At 34.4% G+C, this 27,553-nt stretch overlaps 1 protein-coding gene across 1 annotated transcript in view; it reads right to left on the bottom strand.

The window, feature by feature from the left end:
• Positions 1–27,553, bottom strand: part of SCN3A (sodium channel, voltage gated, type III alpha subunit) — a 95,954-nt gene that overhangs the window by 55,191 nt on the left and 13,210 nt on the right. The window contains exons 4-12 of the mRNA XM_011990994.1: positions 24,618–24,736; positions 22,941–23,030; positions 18,566–18,694; positions 17,793–17,884; positions 16,739–17,011; positions 16,499–16,562; positions 10,655–10,796; positions 9,386–9,592; positions 2,235–2,525 (exon numbers count right to left, since the gene is read on the bottom strand). Coding sequence (XP_011846384.1) covers positions 2,235–2,525; positions 9,386–9,592; positions 10,655–10,796; positions 16,499–16,562; positions 16,739–17,011; positions 17,793–17,884; positions 18,566–18,694; positions 22,941–23,030; positions 24,618–24,736 — 1,407 coding nt within the window. The remainder of the gene's footprint in view (positions 1–2,234; positions 2,526–9,385; positions 9,593–10,654; positions 10,797–16,498; positions 16,563–16,738; positions 17,012–17,792; positions 17,885–18,565; positions 18,695–22,940; positions 23,031–24,617; positions 24,737–27,553) is intronic.

Below are 27,553 nucleotides of genomic sequence, written 5' to 3'. Positions count from 1 at the left end.
TGCCTGTCTGGGGTTTACTCAGTTCCGGCAAACCAAGTCTACCAGTTGCTCCTAAAGCACTCCAGGCATGCTACCATGTCAGGGTTTTGCACTTCCTCTATCATCAGCTTAGAACGCTGTTCCATAAGATAGCCTATTCCTTTGCCTCCTCCAAATCTTTCCCAAAATGTCTAAATAGTGAGGTCATTGTAAACCACCCTATTTAAAATTTTTCTTCCAATTATGGCTCGTGTTCCTTTTTTCCTCCTTACTTTTTTTTCCTTAACATTTGTTACCTTCTAACGCAGTCTATAACTTATTTATGTTGTTTATTGTCCGTCTCCTTGGGAATAAATTTCCATGAGGTCAGTGAATTGAGATCTCTTTTGTTCTTTGAGGTATTTTCAGCATCTTGAATTATGCTTGCCACATAGTTGGTGATCAATGAATATTTGTTGATTGGACTGAATGAACTAATCTGCAAACTTTTATTTGAGCAAAATGATGAAACGATAAAGGAAATAATACTGCTATCAAACTGCGTACATACATTTGTGAGTAATTGAAACTACTCAGAAGTTTTGTTTCCCTCATTTGAAATTCATTCATCAATTTTAACTTAATAAGAGACTTATTCTTTGTCACACAGATTTTCGATATATTGCTTAGTCCCGTAAAACTCTTTAATGTAGGTGTTCTTACTTTATTTTACAGAAATTTTACAAAGTACAACTGACTTGACCAAGGTCACAGAACTAGTTTGGCGTTGAGATATGAACACGAACGTTTGTGTTCCCTATAGCATCATTATGCTATAGTTTCATATACTCTTAATTCTAATAACTCCTAATAGTTTTAAGAATTCCAAAATATCAAGGGTAACTGTTTAAGAAAAAAAAATCTGATCTGAGAAACCAAGTTGCCCTCCAGAGCTTCAAGTTAATTCCAAATGTGTTATACTGATTTGATAATATATTTTATATTTGTATTACACAAGACAGTAATAGTTGAATTTCTTGATATTGATATTGTCTTAAATGGCTTTTATCTTAAAACTCTTTGTGTATTCATGTCCATTTTGTTCTAATATGAGAATACAAGTTTTAAGTTATTGATATAGTCTACTTTTTTCTTTAAAAATATTTGTTTACATATTAAACTTAGATTATAAAAATTCACTGAGAACTTGCATATTACCTTTTCTCCCAACCAAAAGTAAATACTATGTTGAATTTTGTGTTTATTACTTCTGTTTTTTTAGAAGTTTCTTTCTTTATGAAAAATATATCATACCTCTTGGTTGATTTGCAGTTTTGGATTAAATTAATCTTATATATTATCTCTCGAAGCATTATTTTTAGGGTATAATTCTGATTCAAGATTGTTATGATTAGAAGCATTTGCAATTCATAGCACATGAAATTCTAATGGTGCCAAATAGTGTTCAAAGCCATAATTGTACTTATCACAGATTTTATAACTAATTATTCTTTACATCAGACATATGTAAACAATATATTAACTTACTAATCCATAAAACTTACTAAACAACAAATAATTGAAACTAATTTTTACTCTTTTACTTAAAACTATGATGAAGAACTAGGTAGTTGGCATTAAATCAGAGCACAAAATAGACTACCTTTGATGCTATTCTCTTCAAGAACATTTAGGTCATAATTTCATTCTAATGTACCATGGCATGACCCTATGCAAGCAAAATGGAGACTCACCATAGTCCAGTTCTCATATCAAAGGATAAAGATAAAACCCAAAGAACATTTCTTTTCAAAATTTATGTGTGTGTTACAATAACAACTTTGGATACCAAAGGCAGAAACTCATTCTCGAAGAAAATAAGTTTATCTGGGGTCTCAAAGTGGAAAATGTAAACAAGAGATTCCCAAACTCTCACTGAAAAGTCTGTTAGCATAGGTTGTGTGTGTACATACACACATATATATGTATATACACACACACACAGGTTGATATATATAGGTTATATCAATATATATATTATATATATGATATCAATATATCTATATATATCAGTCCCAAAATGGTGAACATTTTATGAACGGTTTAATAAAAATCCCTTTGAAGACAGTCTATGATAAGAATTTAAACAACTATATTAAATGTTAGTTCCCCATCCCTCACTGAAGTCAGATAGCACAAAAGTGTACTAAAACAAAATACAAGTAAAAAGCAATCGCAATGACAAAGAAACCAGAGCACTTAGTAGAAAATCCTACCTGATGAGGGGAGCAGAATTTCTTGTCACTGGTCAGTCTGTTTCCGTCCATGGAGAAAAGGAAGCTGCTTCTTTTGACACTGTCTTCAGATTCGGATTTCGGAAAGCTGTCTCTCTCTCCTTTATTGTTTCCTTCATGGTGCTCCCTCTGTCTTCTTTTCTTCCTTCGGTTCCTCCATTCCTTAGCACTTTTGGAGCTTAACTTTGATGCTTCTGAAGAACTTTCCAACAACTCTCCTAACCCACCGATTCCACTGAAATCTCTTGAAGCAGCGGATGCTGCCGCAACTGCCTGTCGTAAAACAAAGTCAGGCACTATTTAGAACACAGAGCTTTGAAAACAGTGGAGTATGGTTAAAATGTTGCCATTTAAGACTCATTAACTATAAGCGAAAAGTCTGTTCTTCTAGTCCTTTTGTTTTGTCTCACCACAAGAGTTTACTTAACAACAACCCTTACATTTGAAATCATATAAAGCAATATGCTAGTGTATGTATTAAAGCAAGAAAAATATGGTTTTGCCTATCTTCTGGATTGTCTTTTTTTGGGGGCGGAGGGGACAACTGTTCTCTCTATAGTATCTTCTATACTTTAAAAAGCAAATGTTTTCTTAGTGGTGGTTGCTCATTTAACTACTATTCTGATTCCATCTGTAAAATGTTTCCTCCTGTGTGCACTTGTGAGCAACTGAGTAGTAATTTTTTTCCCCTCTATATCCAGTACAAAAGACTGTTTCTTTTCTTTTTTGTGAACGCAAAACATTTAAAGTGCCTACTATTTTACCTCCAGATGGAAGTAGGGGAATGTATTAGCTAGTTTATCCTCTTCCTTCGTTTGAATTACATTTAGGACTGTAGTTCACATCTCTGTGGTCATCTTACTCCCAGAAAATTTATTATGTATCACTTTAAAAATTTTAAATGTTCATAAATCGTTTAATATTATAAATAACAACAAAAGATTAACATAGCAACACACAAATTCATTCAAAGGATTATGAGAACTGCTTCAAATATTTTCTTTCCATATTGCAGCACTAAGTATTCTTAAGCACTTTGAATTTCTATACCTACTAATGAAACACAGTCAGCTCTGAGGTGAAACATGGAAAATAGTATTTTTAGACTGGAAATGATCTAACAGTGACATACAGAGGATATGAAACAATATGGTGAGCATCAAAGCCGAGTTCTCATTAAGCATATAACTATTTGAAAATGTAACCACAGAAGTGGAAACTATTAAATTATGACAATATCAGTTAAGCTTTTTACATGTGTCATCACTAAATACAAACAACTCTAACTTACCTACTATATTGTTTATCTTTCCCACCAACTATAAGCTGGATAGAAATTGTATCACTGTATGCTCAGCGACTGGTATGTCACCTGACATAAATAGGGCTCAGTAAATAATTGGTGAATAAAGATTTAAAAATGTATTTTGCTATCAATTTTCTCAGACACTGGTGTGGGGGTGGGGGAAGAACAAGACATACTTAGCCTTGACTTTTCAAGACATCATAAAAGACTGGCATAACAGTCTGTATAACAACATATTTTAGGAAGAAATGGAGATAAAACCTATTTATAATACTGTGACATCACTTTGTGCTTTATGTTTCATCTTTCTTAAGAAGAAGCAAACCCTGCTAAGTAGTTTTCAGTTTTAAACTTTATGTTAACTAAAATTTTAAAAAAGATTTTAAATCTAAAATTACTATGCTGCAAATTCTCTAGGATTACAATGATCTCAGGGAGGAAAACTTAGTACTAAACATGATTTTAAATTTATGTGTTTGACCAAGCAACACACAAAATGTAGCAGATATTTATTTATATTAAGCACTATATTCATAATGGAAACTCAGATATAAGACTTGATATAAGATAATGCCCAGCATTTAAATGAAACACTAATTCAGAATTTAGATATTTATAAAATTTTATATAGTCACATAGACAGGTTTTTAATCAAATTATTGATCATCGGTATCACTTTTAATATAATTCATGACATAAAATGAGAAATATTAAGTACATTTTATAACTCTGACTGTATATGCAAAATAAAGTAAATAAATGAATCACTTATCTGTAGCAAGTTAAATATAGTTACATAGTGATTGATACATATGATGTACCTAATATACACCATTTGCTGAAACAGTGAATATATATATACACACATACCCCTTCTTATCCAAATAAAGTCCTTAATTCTCTTTTCCATTTTATATAGACACAAACACACAACACGCAGTGTTAGTCATTTATTGACTTGTTTGTCCCTGGAAACAAAAGAAGTGGTGGTCATAGTCCCTCACCATAATCCTAAAACTTACATTCATTTAAATCACTTCCATATATATATATATATTTTTAGATGAGGTCTCACTCTGTTGCCCAGGCTGAAGTGCAATGGCGCAATCTTGGCTCACTGCAACCTCCATTTCTCGGGTTCAAGCAATTCTCCTGCCACAGCCTCCTGAACAGCTAGGATTACAGGCATGAGCCACCATGCCTGGCTAATTTTTGTATTTTTAGTAGAGACAGGGTTTCACCAGGTTGGCCAGGCTGATCTCAAACTCCTGGCCTCAAGTGACCCACCCACCTCAGCCTCCCAAAGTGCTGGGATTACAGGTGTGAGCCACCGCACCTGGCCCCAAACTTTGTTTTGCATAAGATGTTATTTCCCTATGTATTCTGGGTAACAGTTCAAATATTTCAAAACCAAAACAGATTTCTAAGGCAACAAAGGTAACCTCTGACACATTTTCTGTGTCACTCATCAACTCAAATTTGTCACTTGTTCCACTTCCAGTGATTTGCCAATTCCCTCAAAGGCAGATGTTTCCTGTCATCTCTCATGTCTGTGTACCTGTTTATACCCAACTCTGTGATTCTACCAATGTCCTGCGTATTAGAATAATAGTGTTACTTTCACAGCCAACTTACTGAATTCCTCTTTTAACAAATAAGAAATTTCACTTAGTATTTACTCAGGAAATAACATTTTCTTATAACATTTTTGTGTGATTCAAAATAGGCTCTGTAACTCACTGTATCTGTGTGTCCATAAAAATATAATCACATAACTAATACTTCATTCATTTTACACATGTAATCCAGTTAAAATCCCATTCAAAGCTACAAGACATTATACCTATTTCTGTTCTACTCCAATTATATTAGATTTCTTAAGAGCTACTATTTTGAATTTTGTTCTAGAGCTTACTCCCAAATTTTTTCCTATATATAGACTGCTATGGGATATACCAAGCTGGGCAACATTAAACACTTAAATATCACAATTTAAATGCCAAACACAGTTAGAATGAACTAGGACAAAACATTGATTTCTTTGCAGGGTTTGTGTTTCTCCACGTTATTTTCTCATGCCTACACAATGACTAGCCCTAGGTGCCCCTCAACCAATAATAAAGAAAGATGGAAGTGATGCTAGCCTTCATGAAGTCATTGGCTAGATAGTAAGTTTTGAAGACTCATAGGTGGTTAGTGAGACTTAAGCTACACTGCAGCATAAATGATCTCATAGGTGCACTAATTCTCTCTCTTTGCCTACAATTTCCTCTCGGGTTCAACATTGATAATTTACTGGTCATCATTACCTGTGTTGTCAATAAGGAACCAAAATGGATTTGGCACTGTGCTACTTCAATCAGTACTATACTTTACCTTGGATAAATTTAAATTTTGTAGGTATGAAGCTATAGCTGAATCAAATTGTGATGTTTTTGTCACTAAAATTCAGTAACTGACTACTAGGGTTAATAGAACTGATGTTTTTTAGCCGAACTCATCATAATCATAGGTTCTTTAAACTTCTACTAGACATAGCGCATGTTTATTTCTAAGTTCAAAAAGACTATACTCTTTTAACTGATGCCATATTTTACCCTAAAATGGCTGAATTTTAGAATAACTCATTTCCGTACTGTATTATCTGTGTAGCATTTTCAAGCACATTAATTTGTCTGCTTTTATTAATAATAATAGAAAAACCCAGTGCTTTAAAATACAATCATAAGCAATTTATGAATATTATTTCCTATAACATTTATTTAAAACCATGAAATAAAGTATTTGCCCTGTAAATAGCTATTTTATTTTATTATCTTATAAATGTGTTTTATTTATAGCGATATAGAATAAAACTCTTCAATAATTCAAATGTAGAACTTTCTGGCAAGTATGAAGTATATTTTTAAATATTTTCAAGTTTCACCAAATTTGTTTAGAGTTTTCTATATAAAATCAATAAGGTATATCCACATTACTACTTTGTACCCAATGGTAAGATGAAAGTGGCCAAGCCAGCATGTTCACCCAAAGCTAAGTCTATGGTTGAGCTCAGTAATTCACTAAATGATTCATTGCTGTATCTCCATTTCACCAAAAAAATGCCTTGAGAAAGGACCTAATGCTATTTGTTGTGTATCTTCAAAGTAACTCAGAATTGTTAAAAACTTAAATTTTGAATATACCAATTTCTAGTATATACTGTCATCCAAAGAACACTTCAAATATGTGGAGCCATTCATCTGAAAAAAAAAATCCTCAAAAAAGTCAGTGCATGAAAACAAAATTGGATTTCTGCTTCTGGCCAAAATGGAGTAACAGAGACCAGATTTACTCTCTTCTGAAGCAACCAATAAAACAGACAAAATACATGTTACAGTGGTTTTGAAGACACTGGACATCAGATCAGAATGTTTTAAGATATTGGAAAACACAAAAGCAAGCAAGCTAGCTCTATGCTTTTCTTAGCTTATGGTCTGGAACTTCCAGACTATGATGTAGAGAGGAAGTACCTCTGCAGACTCCATGAATGGATGAGATGAAGCTGAATCTAGGAAAGTCAAGATGAAGCTGAATCTAGGAAAGTCAGAGTGGCTATATAGTTCACAGAACAGGGTACCACAGAGGCGACAGTTGAGCAGAGAGAGAATTCTAGGGATCTCAGGTTCACCTTGAGTACTGAGAAGATTATTCACCAAGCATGTGTCTTAGAAAACTACCTGAGGCCGAGGATTAGAGGGAACACCACCCAGCAATCACACTGTGCCAGAACCGTGTCTGTTCCTATACTGGCAAACACTTCGTTTTAAATGGGCATTGGGTAGAGTATTAGGAAGGGTCTTGATTCATTAGTGAGGAATAATTAGTCTCAGAATAAATAGTATTCTGGTCCTGTCTATTTTCAAAGGTTTAAAGATACAAAAGGATCAAACTGTGCATAAACGACGTAACTATATCCCAGATTGACACTGTCTGGAATTCAATTGAAGATTGTCAGAAACAGAAAACTGCAGAAATATATGACCCATAATAAAGAGAAAAATTAATCAAAACTGACCAAGAACTGACACAGATGTTCAAATTAGCAGACAGGAAACTTCAACAGTTGTTGTAACTGTATTGTGTATGCTCACAATATTAATTAGAGATATATGAAATATAAAAAAGACCCAGATCAAGCTTGTACAGATGAAAACTACAATGTTTCAGATGACAAATATACTGGATAAAATTACCGGCAGATTAAATGTGCAAAAGAAAAGATAATTGACTTGAAGACAACAATAGAAATCATTAAAATTGCAATTGACAAATGGGGTTTAAAACTCATAGAGAACTACAAAGGACATAAAACAGCCAAAAAACAGCTTTGAAAAAAAAAAAAGAACAAAAAGTTGGGGACCTACACTATCTTATTTCAAGGCTCATCATAAAAGGTACAGTAATTACGAGAGTGTGGTGTTGGTATAAAAATGACAAATAAATCAACTGAACAGAATAGAGTTCAGAAATAGACACACTCACCTATGGACAACTAATAATTGACAGAAGTTCAAAGGCAATGCAGTGGAGAATGAATGCTTTGTTTATATGCAGTTGGAATAATTAGATACTCATATTTTTAAAAAGTCAATCTCAACATATCACCCATATGTTATACAAAAGTTAATTTAAAATGGGTTATTGACCTAAATTTAAAGCATAAACATAACTTTAGAAGAAAATTTAGAAGAAAATACTTGTGGTGTTGACTTGGCAAAAGTTTCTTCGATCCAAAAGAATGATTTAAACAAAAAAGCTAAGAAATAGTATGCTGGATAAACTGCACTTTAAATATTTGAGAAGCATATATGTGAAAGGACTTATATCCCAAAGAGTCAAAGAACACTCAAAACTCAATAATATGAAATCAAACAACCTAACTAAAAAAAGGAGGGGATTAAACATTTGAACAACCGCTTCATAAAAGAAGCTATACAGATGGAAAATAAGAACAGAAAAAGATGCTTATCATTAGTAATTAGGAAAATGAAAATCAAAACAGCAATGAGATACTTATTAGAATGGCTAAAATTACAAAGACTGGCCATAGCAAATGTTGGCAAAAATATTGAGAAATTATAATTCTAACTGGCATGAATAGGGTTTTTACTATATCTTTGCAAGAGTCTTCACCTTTCAGTATATGGATTTTTTTTTCTGTCTTTTAATACAGTACTATGTTTCCATCTCTTCTCCTCAACACATTAATACCCCATTCACTATACCCCTAGCTCACACAGACTTTAATATTGATAAAAGTCTCAAGTTGGCATCTAATTTTAGACACCTTCCTGATATCCTGATGTGGGCTATAGCAAACACCTTTTTTAAATTTTTTGTTACAGAAATCCCAAAGAATTGTTAATCATAGGTATATATAGTTTTCTTGTCAACCTTTAAAATCAATTAACTTCAGAACAAAATCTCAAATGTCATAATTAAGGGTGAATCACTAATAATTGGAAATATCAGTTTTATTTCTTTTCAAAATTAAATAAAAAATTAAATTCCCCTCTTAGGTTCCATGAGACAATTCCATAGTAAACCTTATCCCTAATGTATTTTCTACCCACTGGCTGATTTCTTTATATACAGTGTCTAAAAAGTTTATTCAACCCTAACTTCAGAAACAAGTCCATATGTGAATATTTTTCTTTTTCTAATGACAATGCTTGTATATGAAATGAAAAGGCAGTACGAATCTATCCTCTAGAGTATAACACTATTTCTACTTAGAAACTAATAATAATAATGATGATAAATCTTTGCTTTTATCACTCAGTACCTGAGCTTCTTCCTGTTGCTTTTTAAGCTGTTCGAGCATCTGCTGAAATTCAGCCTCTTTTTGTTCTGCTTCTTCCAGTGTGGCCTGATTCTGTTCCTCATAGGCCATGGCCACCACAGCCAGGATCAAATTCACCAAATAAAATGAGCCCAAGAAAATGACGAGGACAAAAAATATCATGTATGTTTTCCCAGCAGCACGTAATGTCTAGGAGAAATGGGGGATAATTCCATCAGTATTTTAGTATAATGTCCCCAAATAAATATCTGGTGACCACAGTTAGATAGTCAGCAGACTAATTCGCTTTTTAGTATCCAGTTTCTTTTCACCAAGAGTTTTTTGGTATTGATATGCTCAACACACAAAATTAAGAATCAGATTATTTGAGGCTTGCCTGCAGTCTCGTTTGATATAAATACATTTTAAATTCATATATAGTGGATATATATGTGAACCCCACTATAATGCTTTTATTAGAGTTCATATGCAGAGCAATAATATGACAAGTGAGAGCACTGAACCTTTAAATCCTTTCTTTGGGATTCCATTTGCATTGCAGTCTGTTCTCCATACTATCGATAGATGACTTTTGCTCCCCTCCTCTTCTAGTCTCAGTTAATAGCTAGAGCTTTCATTTGAAATTTTCACATCAACATCATTGATTTTAAAAATATTTTAACGTGTTGTTTATATACCCACAACTGCATTATCAATTCCTCAGAGTCATGAACATTATTTGCATCCCCATAGTTCCTAGCAGAATGCCTTTCACATGAAAAAAGTTCTCAGTGTACATATATAGGTACTGACTCAATGAGCAATTAGGATTCCAGGCACACTTGCTTTATACTGGACCCTTCTCTGTATTCCAGAGTGTTATAAGCAGGTCCCTTTCCTTTCCTTTTCCCTTTCCTTTTCTTTTTTTGAGATGGGGTCTTACTCTGTCATCCAGGCTGGAGTGCAGTGATATGATCTCGACTCATTGCAACCTCCACCTCCTGGGCCTGGGTGATCCTCCCACCTCAGCCTCCCATGTCGCTGGGACTACAGGTGCGCACCACCATGCCGGGCTAATTTTTGTATTTTGGTAGAGATGGGGTTTTGCCATGTTGTTCAGGCTGGTCTTAAATTCCTGGACTCAAGTGATCCATCCGCCTCTACCTCCCAAAGTGCTGGGATTACAGGCATGAGCCACCACACCCAGCCTATGCTTTTCATTTCATATATGTCTATAAAAGTAAATGTTATGTATGCTCATTTGGACATTACCAACTGGTAAAGATTCTCCCAGTAGTCTTGAGTCATGAGTCGAAATAGAGACAGGAAAGCCCAGCTAAAAGTGTCAAAGCTTGTGTAGCCATAGTTGGGGTTTCGACCAGCCTTCACGCAGATATATCCTTCTGGACACTGGCTATAAGAGAGATAAATGGAGGTAGGGTCAGTATAGAAATTATAGCAATTTCAATTGATTTGACTTATAGGAATTTTCAAAACCCAAAGTTGCTATCTGTGACGAATTATCTTGCTTTCATTTCCAGAACACTTTAGGTGATTGCTCACCATGAAACTTACCAGACGACATTCACTAGGAAGACCAACAGAAAATTTAGATGCAAAGAAATATTTACAGACATTCAGAATGGCAGAGAGCTAGCAACCACACCCTTTTGGCTCTGACATCACCATATTTCTACTCTTTACAAAGTGGCAAGAAACAATAGTTAAAAATTAAAAGCCAGAAAAAAGCCAAAGAGTGGGGAATCAATTAACCATTTCAATAGCTGGTTTTATAGAATTTTCTAAAATAAAGTTAATATTTATAACAATTTTGTATTTACAGAAAAAGTATGAAGATAGTACAGGCCTCATACATTCCATGCCATTTTCAATATTGATACATTGTTATTATTTAATTGAGACGGGATCTTGCTATGCTGCCCAGGCTGGTCTCAAACTTCTGGGCTCAAGCAGTCTCCCACCTTGGCCTCCTGAAGTACTGGGATTACAGGTGCGAGCCACCGCACTCAGCCTTAATACATTATTATTACCTAAAGTTACTATTTTATTCAGATTTCCTCAGTTTTTTTTTCTTTTTTTTTTGAGACAGAGTCTCTCTCTGTCACCCAGGCTGGAGTGTAGGGGCATGATCTCGGCTCACTGCAAGCTCCGCCTCCTGGGTTCACGCCATTCTCCTGCCTCAGCCTCCCGAGTAGCTGGGACTACAGGCACCCGCCACCATGCGCGGCTAATTTTTGCATTTTTAATAGAGACGGGGTTTCACAGTGTTAGCCAGGATGGTCTCAATCTCCTGACCTCGTGACCAACCGCCTTGGCCTCCCAAAGTGCTGGGATTACAGGCATGAGCCACCGCGCCCGACTCTCAGTTTTTTTCTTAATGTCCTTTTTTCGTTCCAGGATCTCATTCAGGATACACATTCCATTTAGTGGTTATGTCTTTTAAGGCTCCTCTTGGCTGTGACAATCTCTCAGACTCCCCTTGTTTTTGATGACCACAACAGTTTTGAGGATTACTAGTCAGATACTTTGTAGAATGCCCTTCAATTGGGATTTGTCTAATGTTTGTCTCATGATTATATTTAGGTTATGGATTTGTGGGTGGAAGACTACAGAGGTAAAACGTCACTATCATCACATCACATCATGCCAAGGGTACATACTTATCACTATGACTTATCACTGTTGATGTTAACTTTCACCACCTATCTTGAGGTAGTGTTTTCTTCCTTTTCCATATGTACTCTCTGAAATAAAGTCACTGTGCACAGACCACATTTAAGGAACCTTCAGTTATGATCTTAAGTATATACAAAAATTATTTGAAATTATTCTGCACAGGATATTTGTCCATTATTCATAATTTGTTTGATTATTCAATCATTGCAATTAACGTGTAGTCATGCAGATTCGTTTTATATTTTGGATTAAATTCAATGATATTTCATTTATTTACATGTTCAAATTGCTTCATCTTTGGCCATTGGAAGCTCTTTCAGTTGACACCTGTAACAGTTTGACATATCCCATGGTTGTGGGTTGCATTGTTTGTTTATCTTTTAACACTTTCTTACTTTTAAGCACTATCAGATGCTCCAGGCTCATCTTTTATAATTTCTTCCCCAGTGCTAGAATCAACCATTTCTCCAAGGAGCACTAGTTTTTTTTGGTTTTTTTTTTGTTTTTTGTTTTTTTTAATTGGAAAATGGTATTAGAAACCAAGATCTGGGTGCTAGCTGTGTTTGTTGCTACTGGGGTGTCATTGCTTCTAGGCCATCTCAGCTGACAGAACAAGGAGATATATATGTTTATAATTGCTCAATACTGGTACACATGCACAGTGGTTTCAGGACTGTTAATCTATACTACCATTGGAAACAACTTTATCAACTAGAGTATTGTTCCTTTTACCTTCAGTTTTACAGACTCCACTCATTTCCAAAGTTAGTTAGGTTAGCATGTTATTACCCCACCACCTTCAGTGAGGTTGTTTCATATTTTGCAATACATTTATATATTTTTGTCACATACTCTATTTCTTCCTGGGATCCCCAAACTTCACAAAAGATTTCTTTTAATTTGTATACATTAAGATTCACTCTTTGTGTTATAAAGGTCTATGAGTTTTAACAAATGCATTATGTTTCACATTCACCATTACAGAATCTTAGAGAACACGTTCTCACCCTAAAAAAAATCCCCTTTGCTTTACCTAGATAATTTCTCACCATGAACCCCTGGCAAGCACTATTTTCTTATCATCTCTATTGTTTTGTGTTTTCTAGAATGTCAGATAATTGAAATCATACAGTATGTAGCTTTTTCAGATTGGCTTTTTCTCACTTAGAAATATGCATTTAACATTCATTAATACCTGTTTGTATCTTGATAGCTCATTTCTTTTTAATTACTAAATAATATTTTATTGTATGGGCATAACAATTTATTTATCTATACAACTCTTGAAGGACATCTTGGTTGCTTCTGGTTTGGGGTCATTATGAATACAACTGCTATAAATATTCACATGCAGGTTTTTTGTGAAGACATACGTTTTCAAATTGGTCAGCTAAATACCTAGTAGTGCAGCTGTTGGATCATATGGTAAGACTATGTTTATTTTGTAAGAAACTGCCAAACTGTCTTCCAAGGCGGTTGTCTAGTTTTGCATTCCCATCCGCAATAAGCAAGAGTTCCTGTTCTTCTGCATCCTCATCAGACATTGGTATCGCCAGATACATTTTTCAGTTATTCTAACAGATGTACAGTGGTAACTCATTTTTGTTTTAGTTTGCAATATTTTCTAATGACAAATAATGTTGAGCGCCTTTTTACCTCCTTAATAGCCACCTGTACTATATACTCGTGTAGGGTATCTGTTCAGATCTTTTGCCAGTTTTAAATTGGGTCATTTGTTTTCTTATTGTTGAGTTTTAAGAGTTCTTTAGATATTCTGGACACTGGTTCATTGTTTTGTTTTGTTTTGTTTTGTTTTGTTTTGAGACAGGGTACAATTCTGTTGCCTAGGCTCTAGTGCAGTGGTCTGATCCTGGCTCACTGCAGCCTCGACCTCCTAGGCTCAAGTAATCCTTCTGCTTCAGCCTCCTGAGTAGCTGGTACCACAGGTACACTACACCATGCCTGGCTAATTTTTTTGTTTTTTGTAGAAACTCCCTATGCTTCCCAGGCCAGTCTCAAACTCTTGGGCTCAAATGATCTCCCCCCTCAGCTTCCCAAAGTGCTGAATTACAGGCATGAGCTACTGCACCTGGCCCCAGTCATTTTTTTTATATTAGATATGTGCTTTGCAAATATTGTCTCCCAGTTGGTGGTTTGTCTTTTCATTCTCTTAAGAATGTCTTTGTAGAACAGAGGCTTTTACTTTTAATAAAATACAAATCATTTATTTCTTTAATGGAATGTGCCACTTAAATACAAAATGATTTTGTATTTAAAACTCATCACCAATGGCCAGGCGCAGTGGCTCATGCCTATAATCCCAGCACTTCGGGAGGCCGAGGCAGGTGAATCATTTGAGATCAGGCTCCCACTGATTCTACATTATGGTGAGTTGTAGAATTATTTCATTATATATTACAATATACTAATAATAGAAATAAAGTACACAATAAATGTAACATGCTTGAATCATCCTGAAATCGTTCCCACCACCACCCTTGGTCCGTGGAAAAATTGTCTTCCACAAAATAGTCCCTGGTGCCAAAAAGGCTGGGGACTGCTGATGTGAATTACTTAAGCCATAATAGGTATTCATTAAAGGGAATAGATTATTATGGTTTAATAGGAATAAAGTATGCATTAACCAAATTTATCCAAAATTTTATCTGGGCTTTTATGTTAATCATCATCATCATAAATAATAGTCAATAGGCAATAAATTCTTTTTTTTTAAGAGAGAGAGTGTGTTATTTTGTTTTTATTTATTAAAAAAAATTTTTTTTGAGGCAGGGTCTCACTTTGTCATCCAAGCTGGAGTGCAGTGGTGCCATCTCAGCTCACTGCTACCTCCATCTTTCACGTTTAAGAGATTATTTTGCCTCATCCTCCAAAGTAGCTGAGATTACAGGTGTGCACCACCACACCCAGCTAATTTTTGTGTTTTGTAGGAGAGACAGGGTTTTGCCATGTTGGCCAGGCTGGTCTAGATCTCCTGGCCTCAAGTAATCCCCCTGCCTCTGCCTCGCAAAGTGCTGGGATTACAGGTGTGAGCCACCACTCCCGGCCGTTTTTCAGAGACAGCCTGTCACCTAGGCTGGAGTGCAGTGGCCTGATCATAGCTCATAGTGGCTTGGAATTCCTGGGCTCAAGCAATCCTCCTACTTTAGCCCCCTGAGAAGTTAGGACTACACGTGTGCATGACAATGCCTGGCTAGGTTTTTCTTTTCTTCTTCTTTTCTTTCTTTCTTTCTTTCTTTTTTTTTTTTTTTTTTTTAGAGCTAGGGTCTTGCTTTGTTGCTTAGGCTGGTACATACAATAAATTCTTACAATTGGCTATGTGCTAGTTCAAATACTTTATGTGTATTGCATAATAATCATCACAACTGTTAAAGGGACAGAATATTACTCTCTCCATTTTATCAATGAGTAACTAAGGTACAGAGTGCTTAGGGCACTTTTCCAAGGTCAAAGAGCTTACAAATGGTGGAGTTAGGATTTGAATCCAGGTATACATGAACTGTAGAACCTATGCTCTTACTCATTACATTCACATAATAAAGGTTAGGAAAACTGCCAAGAAAAAAATATTCCCCAAAGCTCTATTTATATGACTTGTATATATTTTCATTAACTCTCTTAGATTTTTATGGCTACACCAGTTTCCATTTTTAAAGGATGACTCAAAATATATTTAAGTTCCATGTCCTAAGAGTCACTTAGTATTGCTATCTCTCGGCTCTTAAAAAATTCCCTATTTTGATTTAAAATTAACTTACAATACTCTTAGGAAAATATTTAAGGGTTAGAGACTAACAGCATGACTAAGATATTACAACATCTCTTATTGTAAAATGTGGCCTAAAATAACTATTCATTATGTCTACTCAAACTTGGACATGCCTTTGGCACACATGCACCCTTGGCTTCTTCGTATACAGAAATTCATGCTCTTTCAAGAATACTAAATATTTCAAAGCACTTCCCTAAGTGTGCTTGCACCCTGAAGACCACATTATAGTCTGGATCTTTTCCAGTCACAACAAAACTCATCCCATTGATACATATGTACACCAATAAAAAGGGACCCATCTTGTGTTCCTTCCTGTGTTTCGTAACAGCTCTGATGGATGCACAGCAAAGACAGACTCTGGGCCTTCACACATTGGAGCATCAGTTTAAGAGCATCTTAACTGTGAAATTCTGGGGAAAAGTCTTCACAAAGGGGCGACTTTTAATGGCTGTGAGTTTGGACCAGTGGCAATCCAGTAAGGCAGACAAGGCACTTCCTAGGTGGGCAGCACCACTCTTTATCATATTATACATGGTAAGGCTACACATATAACCATGTAGATGTTTTCCTACTTACTTTTTTTTTTCGCAAACAGTTCTGTATCTTAAAAACTATATTACGTTTCTTACCCTGCATCTGAGCCATTTCCACAGAGTAAAGGGTCTTTTTGTCCATCCAAAACATAAAAGTGACCTGTTAACACAAAACCAAAAACATTTTATTTCATATTAATCCTATTCACATTAGGAATACATCAGAATTTGACTATCTCAGACTAAAGGTGGCTGTACACCCACAGTCTCAACTATTTATAGTTGAAAACTCATTCAGCAACACTAAGGTTAATATAATGTGGCAATACTTCTTACTGTCATCTCCAATGTAATCCTTCCAGTTAAATGTGCTCGTTGTTACATTAACAAATGTTCTATTTGAATCCATTGTGCCATTAAAGTAGGAAGTGGTGTTGGTTTCAAAAGCAGAATCGCTTGGGGGCCACTGCAAACATTTATTCCTCAGGTTGCCCATGAACAGCTGCAGCCCAATGAGAGCAAACACGCTCAGACAGAACACAGTCAGGATCATGACGTCAGAAAGCTTCTTCACCGACTGGATCAGGGCCCCCACAATGGTCTTTAAACCTGAAGAGAGAGAACTACAGGTCACCTGAGGAAGAGTGCCAGAAGCCATGATTTCTCAATAGTCACACACATTCTCTTTCCCCCATAAATGGTTGCTTGACTATTTAGACACCAAAGCTGTATGGATAGCCTGATGATTTGGGAAATAGATGAACAGCAGATTTTATGCATGAACAGTGTGCTTGCTGGAAATTCAATATGAAGGTTTAAATATCTAGTCAGGAAGTTTTGTTTGTGTCGTTTTACATGCTCAACAAACGTACAAAAAAACTTGGAGTTATTTTTCATTTCAGATTTTGTGTTTCATGAAGCTATTTTCCACCAATGCATTCTTTACTCTAGCTTCCAAGCAGTAGTAATTTAGAGGAGAAAAGAATTTTAAGATAACGTAAGTCTCATGCCATATGCATGCTCTTCAATAATAATCTTTTCTCCTTTGTAAAAGGAGATCCATTTTTGAACTACATCTGCAGTGAATGGTAAAATCCAAATCAGTTAGTAAAGCCATGGTAGTGAAAAAGAGAGAGAGAGAGCAAGAGGCCAAAATTAGCATTTTTTTGAAGACATCTCATGCAATTTTCTGTTAAACTCAAAGGCTGACTTTATAAATAAGATGTAATTTATAAAATTTTAGGAGCTAAACTGACATCAAAACATCAATTGGCATTATTGAATGAGATGAACCATAATAATAAGCAACAAGGCTAATGCTATAAGTCATTATAAATTGATTTCAAATTTAATAATTAAAGTCAGCCTCGGTGTTTAACCTAGCTCTCACCTGGAATGACTGAAATTGTTTTCAATGCTCGGAGAACTCTGAATGTTCTCAACGCTGAGACATTGCCCAGGTCCACAAACTCTGTCACATATCTGTAATAGGGGAGTTCACACACAAACACAATAACACACAAGAAAAGTTGGAGATATAAGGGGCCTACTACCTTACACCAGCTTCTTCTTACCTGGAATTACAGAAATAGTTTTCAGAGCTCTCAAGACTCTGAAAGTTCGAAGGGCTGAAACATTGCCTAGGCTTACAAATTCTGTTACATACCTGCAGAATTAAATCAGAGTTACTGATAGTTTTGGCAAATTTTATACTAAATAAGGACTTAATGCTGGGTTTGGAACATAGAGCCCTGTGAGTTTAACAAATGGAGTTGTTACAGGCCTCAGGGTGCCATATGCTGAAAGTTGCTTTTAAGAAACAAAATTGTGTTGCTTTATTTCAATGTAATTTTCACTAATATGAACACATTTGTTTGCAAAACTAATCAAAGTACAGTTGTTGCTATTAAATTGTAGTCAATGAATAACTTCATTTTTATGAAGAGAAAGACTATATGACATGAAGATAATCCTATTTATTGATCATTTGCTGGATATATTTACATTGCAATATGTATTCTAATATGTATTCTTAAAATACAAATCCATATAATTAACTTGACTAACAAGAAAGCTCTACATTTAATATATAACACAACAACCTTGTTTGTGCTATGACTATTTTCATTCCTTTGCATTTATCAAATTTTCAAAATTACTCACGCCATCACAATGACACTGAAATCCAGCCAGTTCCATGGATCACGAAGAAACGTAAAATCTTCTAAGCAAAACCCTCTTGCCAAGATTTTTATAAGTGACTCAAAGGTATAGATTCCAGTGAATGTGTACCTGGGAAAAACATCCAAGCCAAAATTGGATTTTGTTTGAACTGTTAAAATAAATATTTTCAATCATAGCAAATCCTATCCTTTCATGGTTTTTCAATTCATTAATATATTGTTCCTTACTTCTATTTATCAAATAATCTATTCATTTAATTAGACTTATAAGTCTGAGCAAAGAGTTAAACTGAAGAGAAAATATATTCTCTAAGAATCTAATTGCATTTAACTATTTGGGTTTTAGAATAATAGTTTCATGTATCTTATGGATAATCATCGAGTTTCACCTTCTAGTGCAGCAGTGTCTGATAGAAATGTAATGCAAGTCACAAATGTAATATTCAAATTCCCAGTAGCAAGTGAAAAGATGAGAAGAAGTAAGTAAACTTATTTTTTATACTGCATTTTATTTAAACCAATATATCTAAAATATGAAAATTCAACAATTAAGATTAGCCAAATTTCAAGGTACCATAGCCACATGTGGTTAGTGCCTTCCTCATTGGACAGTACAACTTTAGAGGCAACATAGCTTGGATTTAGTTACTTAAATAATAAAATATTTTATTTAAATTTCTTAATGAGTAGACTCATTTTGAGGGCTATTTTACATGTCTACTATAGAAAATATACTTCTTTTTTTAATTTGTAAGAATCATGCAGAGTTATAAACTGCCCCCCATTTATCTCTCTCCTTCCCTTCCTCCCTCCCACCCTGTGTGTGTGTGTGTGTGTGTGTGTGTGCACGTGCATGAGTGTGTTGTATAGATATATGTATGTGTGTATGTGTATATATTATCACAAGAAATGTTTCAGTTCACCAGTATTCTATATGTGTGTGTTTGCGCAAATACCAAAATATACGGATAAACAAAATTCTTAAATCTAACCTTGCATCAGCTACTATCTCTATGCAATTGGGCTAAATCATTCAAACCTTGCTGAAATTCAATTTTCAGCCTCCAAAATGGTGGAAGACTTTTCTATTTGCTGTTTAATGTCATGTATTTCTGGCCCTCTTTTCTTTGAGTCTTGACAATATAAGTTATTGCTGTTTTCTATTTTTTCCCAAAAATAGTTGAGAGTACTTGTTTTTCAACATTGTGTTCTTTAAAAGCACAATTTAAGTTTATTTTTCACAGCACTTCACCCAAGCCACAAAGATTTGATTTACTCATATTAAATTCATTAGAGTTTCCAGCCTACCAGTATTTTATATATGAAAAACATTAGGGTCATTATTTTTGAAATGTTTTCTGTACAAATTTCTTTCATATGAAGGAACAAAGATATCAAGGATAATTTGTGCAGATATCTCCAAGTCTAGTTTTCTTAAGTACATTCCCTTCCTTTTCTCCCCCAAAACTCAATTGATCTCGTAAGTAATAATTGCTATCTTTACTTATTATGAAGTAGCTGACTATTAGGAAGAGATATATTTTACAATAGCAAGCTTATGTTTGCTGTGTTGTAGTTTGGATCATTGTGTAACACACATAATCACCATGATATTTCTGTTTGTAGAGATAGCTGGCCTTTTAAAGACCTAGAAACACTGCATATGTATATTCTGTTTATTATATTAGTGGTTAGTACCCTGTGGTTTATGCTGAGGCAATTCTTTGTTATCTATAGAGTTACTAGGAATAAGATTAAAGTCCCTACTTTTGTTCTTGATTTTGGAAAATTAAGAAAATATGTGGGTACATTTGGAATGTATGGGAAGTGTTCATGGCTGTCTATGGAAGAGAGTGCTAGAGCCTACTGAGACAGAGTTCTACACAGAATGCGTATTCAAAAATGCTTATTAGTAACTAGGTTGCGCAGGTAAGTGGGAGTCAGGGGGCCTTTATCTTTCTTGGCTAAGCCCACACTAGGTTCATAATCAAGCCTTCAGTGCTGCCTATGTCACAGGTTTTTGTTGCTGTAACTTTGGTGTCTTAGAACCTTGAAATTTGGCTAATTTTAATTGTTGAATTTTCATATTTTAGATATATTGATTTAAATAAAATTCAGTTTAAATGAAATTAAATAAAATGCAGTCTATAGAAGTGCCTTGTCTTACATAACACTCCCCTCACTATATAATATGGTTCTCAAGTCATTTTGTGTACGCCATATCTTTGTACAGGGACTGTGTCAAATATCAGTGACTTCAGTTTTCATCTCAGAACTAAGTTATCTTCTCTTTCACTGAACCCAGGGTTTGGGGTAGTAACCACTACTACTTTGCTGTTTTCCTGCTGGCTTGCTTTCAAGCTACTGAAGATAATTGATCAGAAAACCTGTGCAAAGTTTTCCAGCTGAATGATGCAAATCAAAAACTTTCTAAAGCTAAGACTGCCTTCATAATGGGTATAATCATCTCTAAGTTATTACTGTTTCTTTAGAAAGAGATGTCTATATATTCAATTGCCTTTTTTTTTTTTTTTTTTTGAAACACAGTCTCACTCTGTCATCCAGGCTGGAGTGCAGTGGTGCGATCTTGGCTCACTGCAACCTCCACCTCCTGGGTTCAAGTGATTCTCCTGTCTCAGCCTCCTGAGTAACTGGGACTACAGGTGTGTGCCACCACGTCTGGCTCATTTTTTGTATTTTGAGTAGAGATGGGGTTTCACCATGTTGTCCAGGCTGGTCACAAACTCCAACTACCTTCTTCAACTATCCTTTAATAATGTTATACAAATAAATGAAATTGATACATGTTTAAATGCTTCAATAATTTCTGCTGTGAAAACCACCTACAGAATAGTCTTACATAGGACTGTCCATTTTGTTAATTCCAAAATCATGTATAGCAAATGAGAGTTCTAAGTTAAATGGTCTTCCTCAATATAAGGGCTGGATTCTCTATTACAATAATTCTTAGGGAGCATTTTCAAGCTACTTGTTTTTAAAAAATAGCATGTTAAATTACTGATAAATAATGGTTTAGAGTGGTACAGTAAATCCTCAGAGAAATCTATAAAAACAGAACTAAAAGCGGCAGTATTTGTTACACTATATTGTCTCTGTACATTGCTTTTAAAAATATAACAATAAAAAGAACATATTATATTTTTACTTAACCAGATACCTGAATATTGTATTATACTATATATAAATAGCCTATATAATCCAACCACTTTGTTTCACTAGAAAGTATGTTTCTTTGATGCAAATAACCTCATCTGTGACTGAAAAATAAGAAAATGAAATAATGTTACGATGCAGAAATTGTATTAGTTCATGCACAATTTTTCCCAGCATACTGATGTTTTGAAACAATGAAGAGCATTTTTTTCCTCACACTTAAATGGAAAATCCCTTGCAATAATAATAATAAAAAGATCTGGATACTAATACAGAAAATCCACAGAATCGTTTTCTTTTAGTGTAGCAAGGGCCTGGTTTAACATCCTGAACAATTAATGTGCTTAGAACTTTCTCCATGTATGAAAATACAGAATGAAGCATTTTATTTTGATGAAATCATACAAATATCCCCAGTCTCTATTTCAAGGGAGAAAGGATGAGGCTCAGGATCTGAGACCGCAAAGAACTCAATGGCTCTGATTTTAGGTACAAACATCAGATGAGACTCAACTGGGCAAGTGTCTTTTTATTGGGATTATTATTGTTTCTATGTTGTATTCTAGTTACAAAGTTCCATAAGTTTCAGTCTCCCCCAATCATGTTTCCCTAAGCCCTGTTATTTTATGAGCACAGTTTTATGGAAGACATTTTCTTTCTTTTACAGAACACATCTAAGCTGTTTCAGCACACATGTTGTGTATAAATAACTTACATACCTAAATATAGTTTAGACATCTTAGATGTATAATTAAGACATCTACTTAATTTAGAGCTAAAAACCTAAATCTATTCTACTCTATTCGAATATAACAATAATAACTACATACTAGAATAAAATAATTTAATTTATCAAATTACTCAAATGATCATAGTATTTTATCTCAAATGATTAACAATGATTGAGACTTAATTTTAGGCTAGATGATTGATTTAGTTAACCAGAAAGTGTATACTAATTTATAACCTCTCTTTAACAGATATTGTCATGAGTTTGTTGGAAAAATACTTACCTCAAAGAAGAATAACTCCCCCAAAGAACTTCCCTTATCTTCTTTCATATTATGAAAATAACTTTTTCTTAGACAGAAATGGAAACCATAAGTCAGACTATACCCACAAGGAGACTGCTAGAGAATTTGAGTGTGCATTTCTCATTCCAATAAGTTATTCCTACTTACTCTACATTCTTTGTCCAGTCAGGAGGGTTACTCAAGGTCATAAATACGCAGTTGGTCAAAATAGTGCACATGATAAGCATGCTGAATAAAGTAGATTATAGTTAAGGAATAAATGTTAGTAGGTTACCATGGCCATTTATAAATGATCCAAAACACACAAAAAATTTATCGATGCAAAAACTGTGAAATTAATATTATTTGTTTAAAACAATTATAAAATAATAAGACACTTCAAAGCCTGTGATATGTCCTTGGTGCACTCTCTTTTTCATTTTATATAACATACTCGCAAAACTGAATTTAATAGAAAAATGATCTCTGTTTGAAGTAAATGCAAATTATTTTGCATTCCAATCAGTTGTGTGAAATTGCCCTGGAAGAATAACTCATCATCCCTTAGTGAGTTTATAGTACGCCATAAGTGTAAAAGATGTACTTCAGATACATTCATCACCATTGACTTATAAAACGTTAACGAATGCAATGTAAAAATTGTGAGAATGTAGAGCCCAGTATAATCAAAGATTACATTGATTGAGAATTCTACCATAAATAGTAGGTTTGTAGTGATGTAACTTACTCCTTTACGATTTATAGCACAAAAGAGGGAGATCCAATTTTGTCCTGATAAGGTAATGTTATTTTCTAGCTTTTTGTTTATACTTTAGATTGTGGGGGAACCCAGCAGAGCACCTGGCTATACTCCTGTGTCTAGTTCACATTATACCTAAACAGACAGCACTATTCTGACGCCCTTCTGAGAATTAGCTGTAGTACGTTCTCTTGGTTTCTAAGTCCCGACTTCCCTGTAAGAAAGTTTATGATTATTTTGAGATAAATCTTTTATTTTAGAATATAAATACTTTCCAACATCAAGCCACAGAATGAGAGAATTCATACCTCAAAAGGTTATCCGTCTCATTTGCCCTGTCTCTAGGTGAATCAGTCTTTAAGTTTATATAGAAGCCTGCTTTGAATCTGCCTGTACAAAATGCCCATTCTTGAACACTGCCTCAGAAAATCACCATTCTATTTTATCGTCACTTGAGAATTTTCTTGAAATCCACACCTATTCTGCCCTTTTACATATACTTTTTGACTAACATTGTAAATAGTTTTAAGTTCGACTTTTTGATATATATTCTCAACCAGGTACATGAGCACATAGTATGAGTTTAATAAATATTTACTGAAAAAAAAGAAGGGAATAAGATGGAAGGGAAAAAGGAAGAATGAAGGAAGGGGAGAAGGAAGGAAGGACCGAAAGAAGGATAAATCCAGGTGCTGAAGATATAGAAACAATGAAGGCATAAAGTTTGAACACTTTGTAATACAAATAGTAGAACTAACCATAATCTAATCTTTAGCAATGGTTATACATGATCTCATTGAAGCTGATAAAGGTGTAAGGAGATTTGCTCTTTTTCCTACTATATAATATATTTCATTTACACATTCACTGTCATGGTTGGTTACACATTTTCTTCTGTAATGCTGTAGTCATTCTATAATACTCTTGTTATAAATAGTGGAAAACCAGTGCAAACAAATGAATTAAACTAACAATGTTACCATTAATCTCAAAGAAATTTTACAAATACTCAAAAATATAAATGCCATTTTCTTTAAAATCAACTATTAGAAATAGCATTTAGGCAATTCACATTAAAAGGATATGAATGTACCAAAATCTTGATAGCAATTTTCCTGACAGGGTTTAGTGGAGTTAAAATATACAAGGCAGAGGTGGCACTGAATCGGAAAATTGCCTTTCCTTTATTCATTACTATAAAAGTCTGAAAAAGAAAATACGAGAAAGAAATTACTAAATTAGACATGGACTTATTTAAAGAGCTTACATACATGAAGAACTTTTTACAAAATAGAATTTGTTCAAACTTGTTTGTTTAAACCAGTTGATATATCATAACTACAAACATGTTAGATGTTTAAATTAACATATAGTTACAAATAAGGATACTATTTACTATTATCTAATCTGTCTCTAAGATTCCAACTTGCTGATACTAACTGACAATTCTACACAAATTTTTTTATGGAATTGTAATGTAGCTTTACAGATTCCAATTCTATTTAAAGCTTACCATCTGTCTTCAGCTTTGGTAAGTTTTCAGATTACTCTGTACACATTGCTACTAAAATAATCTTTTATAAATATTTTAATTACATCAAATCTTTTAACTTCAAAGTTTATGATGGCTTCTGATTGTCCCTGTAGATTTAAAATGTTCAAACAGGTTGAATAACCTGGTTTTGCTGACTATAGATGTGTGAGAAGTGATCAACTTCTCAGCTAATACTGAGGAGGGAAGGATGCATTGAAATTTAGTCTGAAATGCACCATTTCAAAGGGCGTTCCACAATTAAAATTCTATGATCTGAGAGCTACAATCATCCACTTAGCACTAGCTGTGCTACAAGTGATTACCTACCATGTTTCTATAGAATCATCTTTTACTTTTTTCCACTAGAGTCATCTTTGCTATGGCCAATTCAATTCAGTTGTCAACCTCACTCACAACCAATGAAACTCTCCCTATGGCTCTGAATATGAATGTCATAGACTCCTAGAAGAAGATGGCAACTAAAAGGTCATTTAATGCAAACTCCCTTCATTTCAGGTAAATGTCTCCATAACACACCTTACAATATACTTCCACCTACAACGGCCCCCTATTATGTCAGAGGTTCTTAATCCTGCCTGAATATTAGGCTGTCCTGTAGAGATTTTAAAATTGCCAATTGAATGAAAATTTCTGAGAGATGGGCGCAGACTTGGGTATTTTTAAAAATTTCCTGAGGCGATTCTAATATGCAATCAAGGTTGAAAATCCCTTCTCTCTGGGAATTTTCTCAGCTATCAGTCACCTCCTTAATCATGTCTTTCCAAATAAATCACACTACCTCCTGATCACTCCCTAATTGTTTCTCTTTACCAGTAAGTCTTAGTATATTAATTTGCACTCTTTTACATGTTGCTTGTAATTATACTCAAGTAGCAATTTACACATACTGTTCATTCCAGTGAGAACTAGGTTAGAAATTGTTATAAACCATTGAGCATAAAGAGCTTGTAATCTACTTTTTCTCCATTTTTTCACAGTATTTAATAGCCTGGTTTGCAAATAAACACTTGTTTTAATAAAATGTGGGTTTACCTTAAAGGTACAATTTACCTTTAAGACCTGTATTCTGTATATCCATTGACTTAATAATATGTTTCTGTCCTTTAACGAGGAGCTATATGCCATACATTTATGTTCACTGACAACATGCTTTGTTTAAATAGGTAGACAAAAATATTTATATTGTCAGTATAAAGGGGAGGGAAAACAATTTCTCTGTTCATTGCTCTTTTGTATTTAAGACCATGGTGCCAACCATTACTTAACTAACAATTTTCCAGAAACTGAACAGTTTTTCTGTTCATTATCCCTTTGTATTTAAGACCATTGAGCCAACCATTATTTAACTAACCATTTTTTTTTTCAGAAACTATACAGTTTCTCTGTTCATTGCCCTTTTGTATTTAAGACCATAGAGCCAACCATTACTTAACTAACAATATTCCAGAAAATGCACTCTACAAATGTGAATAGTTTTATGAAGCGGGCAAGCAAACTATTCTTTACCAGCAGCAGGATTGTGTGTAAGGGACAGTGGACCTCGGAAAGACTGTTGCTGAAACACAGAAGCATTAAAGGGTTGCCTTGGAGTCACAAGATTAGATTATTTAATATTACAAGTTGAACAGTCAAGATCCATTTAGGCTTTCAACAACAGCAGTAACTTGAAAAAGCTCACCATAATTTAAGGTGCAGGCACTCATGCTCTTTTGAAACAATTTCCCTGAAAAAGCAATTTCTGCTTGCAACATTAGGAGAGGGTTTCATTTTGAACTATCTCCAAAAACAGAGTGAATAGCAATAAATTATCCCTTTAAACATGGAACCCTTTGCTCCTCCTGCAAGATTAGCCTTTGTAGTACTAGCGGAATTAAAGCTGACATGCTAAGAGCATCTTCGTTGAATGTATAAGTTCTAAAACAGAGCAGGCCTTAAGACTACAATCCCAGTTTATTTCTCGGGAACAATACCTGACACAAGGAGAACCCTGAGTTCTGAGAAATGCAGAGTAAAATACTAATGTCCTGTATAGTGAAAGAATTGCAAGAAAAAGTTTGAAATGATGGGGCTCTGATGTTTTGAAGAGATATACCTAAACTGAAAATTACTTGAGAAAATGACAGATGAATAGGGGAGGGATAAATTGTACCAGTTCTAAAGGTATGTTTCCAAGTAATGATAAGTAATGATGTGACTTAAAAAATTAATACTTCTTATTGCTACTGACATCATACTGATCATCATTGCTACAGCTGGAAGTATGTTAAACCAGCTATTTTGTACTCTGGAATGTTACTTTCTGCTTTTTCCCAGGTAAACGCATATCTTGTAAGTTTACTAAAAGTTTTACTACTTTCTGGCAAGAATAAGATTTACATCTCAATGATTACGACCACATCAATCAGATAACTCAAAAACTGATGCAACCAATTTTTTAATATTCTCTTTTATTTTATTATATTAATA

Source organism: Mandrillus leucophaeus, unplaced genomic scaffold, assembly GCF_000951045.1.
Source record: "Mandrillus leucophaeus isolate KB7577 unplaced genomic scaffold, Mleu.le_1.0 Scaffold389, whole genome shotgun sequence".
Taxonomy (NCBI): domain Eukaryota; kingdom Metazoa; phylum Chordata; class Mammalia; order Primates; family Cercopithecidae; genus Mandrillus; species Mandrillus leucophaeus.
This window is presented reverse-complemented; position numbering and strand designations above follow the sequence as displayed.